This window comes from Galleria mellonella, unplaced genomic scaffold, assembly GCF_026898425.1.
Source record: "Galleria mellonella isolate WM207_F2 unplaced genomic scaffold, CSIRO_AGI_GalMel_v1 utg65, whole genome shotgun sequence".
NCBI lineage: Eukaryota > Metazoa > Arthropoda > Insecta > Lepidoptera > Pyralidae > Galleria > Galleria mellonella.
The window spans coordinates 1,301,696-1,311,480 of record NW_026442138.1 but is presented as its reverse complement, the minus strand read 5'-3'; the positions used below and the strand labels follow the sequence as shown (position 1 = coordinate 1,311,480).

At 53.4% G+C, this 9,785-nt stretch overlaps 1 protein-coding gene across 1 annotated transcript in view; it reads right to left on the bottom strand.

Annotated features, from left to right (window-relative positions):
- Positions 1-829: 829 nt before the first annotated feature.
- Positions 830-9,785, bottom strand: part of LOC113517011 (uncharacterized) — a 45,371-nt gene continuing 36,415 nt past the window's right edge. The window contains exons 20-35 of the mRNA XM_052900749.1: positions 9,518-9,608; positions 8,453-8,607; positions 7,439-7,659; positions 6,303-6,477; positions 5,625-5,667; positions 4,728-4,897; positions 4,403-4,653; positions 4,066-4,331; positions 3,667-4,002; positions 3,268-3,603; positions 2,869-3,204; positions 2,470-2,805; positions 2,071-2,406; positions 1,672-2,007; positions 1,273-1,608; positions 830-1,209 (exon numbers count right to left, since the gene is read on the bottom strand). Coding sequence (XP_052756709.1) covers positions 830-1,209; positions 1,273-1,608; positions 1,672-2,007; positions 2,071-2,406; positions 2,470-2,805; positions 2,869-3,204; positions 3,268-3,603; positions 3,667-4,002; positions 4,066-4,331; positions 4,403-4,653; positions 4,728-4,897; positions 5,625-5,667; positions 6,303-6,477; positions 7,439-7,659; positions 8,453-8,607; positions 9,518-9,608 — 4,104 coding nt within the window. The remainder of the gene's footprint in view (positions 1,210-1,272; positions 1,609-1,671; positions 2,008-2,070; positions 2,407-2,469; positions 2,806-2,868; positions 3,205-3,267; positions 3,604-3,666; positions 4,003-4,065; positions 4,332-4,402; positions 4,654-4,727; positions 4,898-5,624; positions 5,668-6,302; positions 6,478-7,438; positions 7,660-8,452; positions 8,608-9,517; positions 9,609-9,785) is intronic.

Sequence of the window (9,785 nt, the reverse complement as noted above, 5' to 3'; positions counted from 1 at the left end):
ATCATCACATATCGAGTACGGTGACAGGAACTTTCTTAATAGTAAAAATAAACCGCGTTTCTATTTAGTTTACTACACACTCCTTTCGCATTTAACAACATGACCATCTCTTCATTAATTTTATTAGTACATTCTATTACTTCTCACTACATAAAGTGTAAACAGGCTTTTAACAACGCGACTGTTTATACATTTATCAGTTATTAAAGTATAAAGAGAGCATGACACCTGGTGCCGAGGGGAAGACGAGCAGCCAGGTGATGCACTAGCTGCGCGGGCGGCGGCGCAGCGCGAGCAGGTAGATCAGCAGCAGCATGAGCGCCAGGCAGCGGCACAGCAGCAACGCGGCGGCCGCTAGCGTGGTAGCCAGCCGCATCAGTGCCGTAGCTAGCGCGCGCCCCGTGGCGAGCTCCGCCTGGTATCATCCCGTGCCACACTTGCCGCTCTCGAACACACCCTGTACGTAAAAAAAAATCTAAAATGTCAGTTTTTAAAACAGTTGTCACGAGGGGCATAGGGATATCCACGAAGATTTTTGTACGAAGTAAAGGTTCTAGTTCAGGGAAGAAGCAGCCGCGGGACGAGCTGCAGGTACTCGTACTGGTACCTTGCGGAAGAAGGGCGAGAAGCTGACGAGCGAGTCCCTGGTGAGCGGCGCGGCGTGCAGCACGCAGCGGCTGTCGGCCGAGCACACGGTCAGCAGCCGCCGCGGGACGGGCTGCAGGTACTCGTACTGGTACCTTGCGGAAGAAGGGCGAGAAGCTGACGAGCGAGTCCCTGGTGAGCGGCGCGGCGTGCAGCACGCAGCGGCTGTCGGCCGAGCACACGGTCAGCAGCCGCCGCGGGACGGGCTGCAGGTACTCGTACTGGTACCTTGCGGAAGAAGGGCGAGAAGCTGACGAGCGAGTCCCTGGTGAGCGGCGCGGCGTGCAGCACGCAGCGGCTGTCGGCCGAGCACACGGTCAGCAGCCGCCGCGGGACGGGCTGCAGGTACTCGTACTGGTACCTTGCGGAAGAAGGGCGAGAAGCTGACGAGCGAGTCCCTGGTGAGCGGCGCGGCGTGCAGCACGCAGCGGCTGTCGGCCGAGCACACGGTCAGCAGCCGCCGCGGGACGGGCTGCAGGTACTCGTACTGGTACCTTGCGGAAGAAGGGCGAGAAGCTGACGAGCGAGTCCCTGGTGAGCGGCGCGGCGTGCAGCACGCAGCGGCTGTCGGCCGAGCACACGGTCAGCAGCCGCCGCGGGACGGGCTGCAGGTACTCGTACTGGTACCTTGCGGAAGAAGGGCGAGAAGCTGACGAGCGAGTCCCTGGTGAGCGGCGCGGCGTGCAGCACGCAGCGGCTGTCGGCCGAGCACACGGTCAGCAGCCGCCGCGGGACGGGCTGCAGGTACTCGTACTGGTACCTTGCGGAAGAAGGGCGAGAAGCTGACGAGCGAGTCCCTGGTGAGCGGCGCGGCGTGCAGCACGCAGCGGCTGTCGGCCGAGCACACGGTCAGCAGCCGCCGCGGGACGGGCTGCAGGTACTCGTACTGGTACCTTGCGGAAGAAGGGCGAGAAGCTGACGAGCGAGTCCCTGGTGAGCGGCGCGGCGTGCAGCACGCAGCGGCTGTCGGCCGAGCACACGGTCAGCAGCCGCCGCGGGACGGGCTGCAGGTACTCGTACTGGTACCTTGCGGAAGAAGGGCGAGAAGCTGACGAGCGAGTCCCTGGTGAGCGGCGCGGCGTGCAGCACGCAGCGGCTGTCGGCCGAGCACACGGTCAGCAGCCGCCGCGGGACGGGCTGCAGGTACTCGTACTGGTACCTTGCGGAAGAAGGGCGAGAAGCTGACGAGCGAGTCCCTGGTGAGCGGCGCGGCGTGCAGCACGCAGCGGCTGTCGGCCGAGCACACGGTCAGCAGCCGCCGCGGGACGGGCTGCAGGTACTCGTACTGGTACCTTGCGGAAGAAGGGCGAGAAGCTGACGAGCGAGTCCCTGGTGAGCGGCGCGGCGTGCAGCACGCAGCGGCTGTCGGCCGAGCACACGGTCAGCAGCCGCCGCGGGACGGGCTGCAGGTACTCGTACTGGTACCTTGCGGAAGAAGGGCGAGAAGCTGACGAGCGAGTCCCTGGTGAGCGGCGCGGCGTGCAGCACGCAGCGGCTGTCGGCCGAGCACACGGTCAGCAGCCGCCGCGGGACGGGCTGCAGGTACTCGTACTGGTACCTTGCGGAAGAAGGGCGAGAAGCTGACGAGCGAGTCCCTGGTGAGCGGCGCGGCGTGCAGCACGCAGCGGCTGTCGGCCGAGCACACGGTCAGCAGCCGCCGCGGGACGGGCTGCAGGTACTCGTACTGGTACCTTGCGGAAGAAGGGCGAGAAGCTGACGAGCGAGTCCCTGGTGAGCGGCGCGGCGTGCAGCACGCAGCGGCTGTCGGCCGAGCACACGGTCAGCAGCCGCCGCGGGACGGGCTGCAGGTACTCGTACTGGTACCTTGCGGAAGAAGGGCGAGAAGCTGACGAGCGAGTCCCTGGTGAGCGGCGCGGCGTGCAGCACGCAGCGGCTGTCGGCCGAGCACACGGTCAGCAGCCGCCGCGGGACGGGCTGCAGGTACTCGTACTGGTACCTTGCGGAAGAAGGGCGAGAAGCTGACGAGCGAGTCCCTGGTGAGCGGCGCGGCGTGCAGCACGCAGCGGCTGTCGGCCGAGCACACGGTCAGCAGCCGCCGCGGGACGGGCTGCAGGTACTCGTACTGGTACCTTGCGGAAGAAGGGCGAGAAGCTGACGAGCGAGTCCCTGGTGAGCGGCGCGGCGTGCAGCACGCAGCGGCTGTCGGCCGAGCACACGGTCAGCAGCCGCCGCGGGACGGGCTGCAGGTACTCGTACTGGTACCTTGCGGAAGAAGGGCGAGAAGCTGACGAGCGAGTCCCTGGTGAGCGGCGCGGCGTGCAGCACGCAGCGGCTGTCGGCCGAGCACACGGTCAGCAGCCGCCGCGGGACGGGCTGCAGGTACTCGTACTGGTACCTTGCGGAAGAAGGGCGAGAAGCTGACGAGCGAGTCCCTGGTGAGCGGCGCGGCGTGCAGCACGCAGCGGCTGTCGGCCGAGCACACGGTCAGCAGCCGCCGCGGGACGGGCTGCAGGTACTCGTACTGGTACCTTGCGGAAGAAGGGCGAGAAGCTGACGAGCGAGTCCCTGGTGAGCGGCGCGGCGTGCAGCACGCAGCGGCTGTCGGCCGAGCACACGGTCAGCAGCCGCCGCGGGACGGGCTGCAGGTACTCGTACTGGTACCTTGCGGAAGAAGGGCGAGAAGCTGACGAGCGAGTCCCTGGTGAGCGGCGCGGCGTGCAGCACGCAGCGGCTGTCGGCCGAGCACACGGTCAGCAGCCGCCGCGGGACGGGCTGCAGGTACTCGTACTGGTACCTTGCGGAAGAAGGGCGAGAAGCTGACGAGCGAGTCCCTGGTGAGCGGCGCGGCGTGCAGCACGCAGCGGCTGTCGGCCGAGCACACGGTCAGCAGCCGCCGCGGGACGGGCTGCAGGTACTCGTACTGGTACCTTGCGGAAGAAGGGCGAGAAGCTGACGAGCGAGTCCCTGGTGAGCGGCGCGGCGTGCAGCACGCAGCGGCTGTCGGCCGAGCACACGGTCAGCAGCCGCCGCGGGACGGGCTGCAGGTACTCGTACTGGTACCTTGCGGAAGAAGGGCGAGAAGCTGACGAGCGAGTCCCTGGTGAGCGGCGCGGCGTGCAGCACGCAGCGGCTGTCGGCCGAGCACACGGTCAGCAGCCGCCGCGGGACGGGCTGCAGGTACTCGTACTGGTACCTTGCGGAAGAAGGGCGAGAAGCTGACGAGCGAGTCCCTGGTGAGCGGCGCGGCGTGCAGCACGCAGCGGCTGTCGGCCGAGCACACGGTCAGCAGCCGCCGCGGGACGGGCTGCAGGTACTCGTACTGGTACCTTGCGGAAGAAGGGCGAGAAGCTGACGAGCGAGTCCCTGGTGAGCGGCGCGGCGTGCAGCACGCAGCGGCTGTCGGCCGAGCACACGGTCAGCAGCCGCCGCGGGACGGGCTGCAGGTACTCGTACTGGTACCTTGCGGAAGAAGGGCGAGAAGCTGACGAGCGAGTCCCTGGTGAGCGGCGCGGCGTGCAGCACGCAGCGGCTGTCGGCCGAGCACACGGTCAGCAGCCGCCGCGGGACGGGCTGCAGGTACTCGTACTGGTACCTTGCGGAAGAAGGGCGAGAAGCTGACGAGCGAGTCCCTGGTGAGCGGCGCGGCGTGCAGCACGCAGCGGCTGTCGGCCGAGCACACGGTCAGCAGCCGCCGCGGGACGGGCTGCAGGTACTCGTACTGGTACCTTGCGGAAGAAGGGCGAGAAGCTGACGAGCGAGTCCCTGGTGAGCGGCGCGGCGTGCAGCACGCAGCGGCTGTCGGCCGAGCACACGGTCAGCAGCCGCCGCGGGACGGGCTGCAGGTACTCGTACTGGTACCTTGCGGAAGAAGGGCGAGAAGCTGACGAGCGAGTCCCTGGTGAGCGGCGCGGCGTGCAGCACGCAGCGGCTGTCGGCCGAGCACACGGTCAGCAGCCGCCGCAGGAACGCCTCCAGCGCGCCGCGCCGCGCACGCGCCACGCTCTCCGTCGACCACAGCTGCCGCGGCGGGAACGGGATCGACGCCACCTGCCGGCAGACGCGATGCCGTCAGCGTGTACGTACGTATAGGTAGAGTGTGCGCGGCGGCGCGCGACGCTCACCTTGGGCCCGTAGGCGCGGCGCATGGAGAGGTAGAGGTCGCGGAAGCGGCGGTAGCGGCGCAGCAGCAGCCAGCGGCAGTGCGCGCCCAGCACCACGCGCACCTCGTACTCCTGGTGCGTGCGGGCCCCGGCGCCGCGCGTCACCCACCCGCACACCGACACCACCGCGCCTGCGCACGCGCACTACACGTATACACCTATACACGTACACGTACACTGCCGCGGCTCCACCGCACGACAGCGCCCACACATATTACGGACCACATTTTTTTTACACAACTTAGAATAGCAAACAAGCTGACGGTCCACCTGATGGAAAATGGTAATCGTCGCCTATAGACATGAGCAGTGCCATGGACATAACAGAGTGTACTGTTTCGCCCATGATACCCCCCAAACGTTGCCATTCCTGAGGACTCAGGTGTTATTCCTCTGTACCCTGTAAATTCAGAGGACTCAAGTGTTATTCCTCTGTACCCATTTAATTCACGCCATATCCCACCCTTCAAACCGAAACACAGCCATGCAAACACAACTGCTTCACGGTAGAAACACGAATGGGACAGAGGTGTCCAAGCAATCGACTTTTGTACAGTATCCCTCTGGTATGTCGAATAAATCGGGAATAACCATAATTGTTTATACATATTCAATATTCTTATTTAGATCTTTCCGAAGCATTTGATCGGGTGACTAAAGCATTTCTTTATTTTTATATTACGGAAACTAGAACCTAAAATATAAAAATATACAGCACACTAAAAAAAGAAATACAAATTCATATAATGTATACAAAAATTAAGCAAAATTTGTGAAAAATCAAATATAAATCACAGGCGTACCTCAGGGTTTGACTCTAGGATCTATTCTATTAATTTATATAAACAAACAACTTACTGAAATCTATCGGATGCATGAGACCAGCAGACACTGTAGTATCCTGGAAGAAAAAATTAAACATTGTGACAACAATTTAAAAATAAAAAAAAAAGAAACAACAAATATCGAAGAGGCCACAAAAAAGTAATTTTCGAAATATAGAAGGGCTCTGAACGACGTTTATTTTGTATTTACTAAAACAAAATTTTGTGATTGTAAAGCAGAAATAACTTTAAATAAGTGTTCAATTGTGTGGTTGTATGGTTTGTCACCATACAGCGGCTCCTTAAATGTCATAATTACATATTAACACAAAACCATACATACTTATTTCCCTCAGACTGTAAAAACTACACAATGTAAGTTATCATATTTGCATGTTATATGTGTCGCCGTGCAGGTCCCGGCATAGAATGGACCACCCCTTCCTTTCCCATGGGTGTGTAAGAGACGACTAAGGGAGCATATAGTGGAGGGATGGCAGTAGCGTCCCTCTTAAAACATCTGCAAAAGCCTAACTTCGGTTGCCAACCCGCTTGCCAAGCGTGGCAAATACTGGCAAAACTCCCCTTATGGTGAAGGCTAATATTCAGCAGTGGACAGTTAACGGCTGAAATAATAACATGATTTGTGGTCCTTCAAGCCGGATTTGAATTAGCGACTAATGGATTAAATGAAAGAATGTGAGTACAATACCGGCAGTACATGTTCTATGATCGCTTGCTCGTGCTCGCGCTCGCGGTCGTGCTCGTGCTCTGGTTCGTGCTCGGGCCGCCGCAACGGGTCGTCCCACAGCTCCGAATTCTCCGTGGGAAGCTCGTCATTCGACGTCGATACGTTGTCTGATGCTTCGATCTCTTGCTCTTTTAATCTGACGATAAAATAGATAACATTTAATGTAAAAATAATATTTTTTTAATTAATCAATTCAAATTGAATAATTAAAAAAAAAAATGTTTTTAAATAATCAATCGGAATTATTAAAGTTTTGTTTGTTTTTGAAATTTGAGACATTATCAGACTTTGGTGTGAAAATTCTTAAGAGTGTTTAAACCGAAGTTTGTAATATTTTTATTGATTATTTAACAGTGTTCTTTTACAGTAATATTCATATAATAAGCTATTATTTATAAATTTTGAAATGATAAATTATTTTAAATTATTAGAAATATGGCCGTATGGTTTCGGCATAGAATAGGCCACCCCTTCTTTTCCCGTAGCCGTCGTAAAAGGTGACTATGGGAGGGCGATGGATGGGCAGTAGCGTCACCTTTAAAACATCTCTAAAGCCTGACTGCGGTTGCCAATCAGCATGCCAAATGTGGTAACTACTAGCAAAACTCCACAAGGGGGAGGCTTACGTCCAGCAGTGGACGGTTAAAAGCTGATGTGATGACGATTGAAACTTATAGATTGTTTTCGGAAATTGCCAGACAATTTCGACGTTGTTACACCTAATTACCAGAGGAAGACTTTGTACAAAAGTCGTTTGCTTAGGCATCTCTGTCCCATTCGTGTTTCTAGCGTGAAGCAGTTGTGTTTGCATGGCTGTGTTTCGGTTTGAAGGGTGGGATATGGCGTGAATTTACAGGGTACAGTGAAATAACACCTGAGTCCTCAGGAATGGCAACGCATGGGGGGTATAATGGGCGAAACAGTATACTCTATTATGTTCGTGGTACTGCTCATGTTTATTGGCAACGGTTACCACTATTCAGCAGGTGGGCTATCAGCTTGTTTGCCTTTCTAAGTTGCATAAAAAAAAATTAAATTAGGACACGAATACCATTACACCAAAATTAATATTGAAAAATAAAGACTTAAAATATCACCTGTGCAGCAGCGGGTCGACGAGGTGTCCGTTGCGGTGCGGCGGCGGCGCGGGGCCGCTGTCGCTGGCGACGAGCATGTCGCTCTCGGACAGCGTCAGCGACGGCGTCTCCTGGATGGGCGTCACCATCATGGCACGCCGCCCGCCGCTCTGGTTGTCGAAGAACGAGTACTGCAGCGCCATCTCCAGACGGACGTACTTCTTTTGCAGCTCTTGCAGTACCTGAAAATAAATAATGTAATTAATTAATTGATAATAATATTAGTTAACAAGTGTATTAGTTTTATGTGATGAAAGTTGAGATTTTTGGCCATTTCTTTCCCAAAAATTAGACACGTAATTATATGTAAAGTGTGTAATATTATAATTATTTTTTCTAATTTATTATATATCCAATTACAACACATTTAATTCTAATTACATTCACTTAAAACTTATTCAAATTCAAGACAAAAATAATTACAACTCGTTTTGTTCATATCCCATCAAATCAGCTTCGAGCTTATATTGTATAGGTGTACTCTTGGTTTGAGATATATGTTATTTTTTTTTTTACATATCCCATCTATATGATTTATTAGCTGTATCCTGCGGCTTCGTCCATGTAAATCAGTATGTATCAGTGTGTAAATTTGGAGACTCCCAATTAAACCGTCTTTAAAAAAAAATTCATGCTTACTTTTTTACTTTATCCGAGCAGTAAGTACTGTGTATATTATTTTTAATTTTATGTATAATATATGTTATAGATAAGTATATTTGTTAATTATTTATATTTATTCGTTTATATATGTAAATTTAGTACGTATGTATATCAATAATTAGTAGTACCGCATTCGAGTATTCTGACACTTCCCTATGGTTGACTGGGAGAGAATGCTTTTAGCATTAAGTCCGCCATGTATACATATATGTACTAATGAATAAATGAATAGAAATAAAAAATAAATTTCATTCGAATCCGTTCGTTAGGTGCGGTGTGTGGTGTGGTGTGAAGCCTGGTGCGGAGTGTTACCGCGATCTGGCGGTTGAGGTCCTCCTTGGAGCAGTCGTTCTCCAGCGAGGAGATGACGAGCATCTTCTGCGCGGCGATGCGCGAGCACAGCCGCTGCATGGCTCGCAGCGCCTCCGCCTCCGTCACCGGCCGCCGCCCGCCCGCCCGGGCCTCGCCTGCTCAGTATTACATTCAAAGCCGTTTACATATGAATTTGCATAACAAACATTATTACTGCCACTGGACACTCTTCTCGTACAACTAAACTCTTTTCTATACCGTTCGCAAACAATAATGTGTCATATAATAATTCAATGTATAGAATGTGCAAATTGTACAATGACATCGATTGTAAATCGGATATTGACATGTTCTATCTGAAATGTTCACCGTGTCGAAGCACTTTATATGCACTGATAACCCAATAGTTTATAAGCATAGTTTGGTAGTTTAGTTTTTGGCCCTTATTTTGTATGTAATTTTTATCATTCATTAACACTGTTTTTGTATTAAAAATCAACGTATGTTGTTTCACCTCTGTGAATGTTGAGCGCGACTATAATTGGATTGCAAACTTATAATGCTATTGTTGTTTTTTTTTATACCACTGAGGTGGCAAACAAGCATACGGCCCACCTGATAGTAAGTGGTTACCGTAGCCTATAAACACCTGCAATACCAGAGGTATTACGCGCGCGTTGCCGACCCTGAAGAAACCTCTTTACCCCCCTTTTGAAGAACCCCATGCTGTAGTCTCTTGGGAAAACCTCGGCAAGGAGCTCATTCCACAACCTGAGTGTTCGTGGGAGGAAACATCTCTGAAATCGCGCAGTACGCGACCATTGAGGCTGTAGGGTATGAGGATGAACTCCCTGTGGATGGCGAGCCGTACGATAGTAGAAAGTGGCTGTGGGCATCATATTGAACAATTCCTCTGAGCACAATCCATTGTACAGGCGGTAGAACACGCAGAAGGGAGTTGTATTGTATTGGTAAAAGTTTTGTTTGTAATACGTTGATGTACCACAGAAATAAATAAATAAATTACGAACTTTCACATTTACAATATTACTAAGGTTATCCCACCTGGAACCCTTCTCCTATATTTGGCCCTTTGATGCCTTTCGTCTGGAGACCTCTCCACTGAACTCGACGACTGACCTTCCACTATTCTCGGCTGGAACAGACAGCATACATTGAAATTTATCAATAAAACTACACTTTAATTGTTGGCATACATGAGAGCGATCAATAGAGGCAAAGAATTACATCTCTCTCGTTGTAAGTGATAAATTAAAAAAGAAAAAAGTCATATATGGTGACAAATACACTTCTTACAGTCATCTTAATAGGT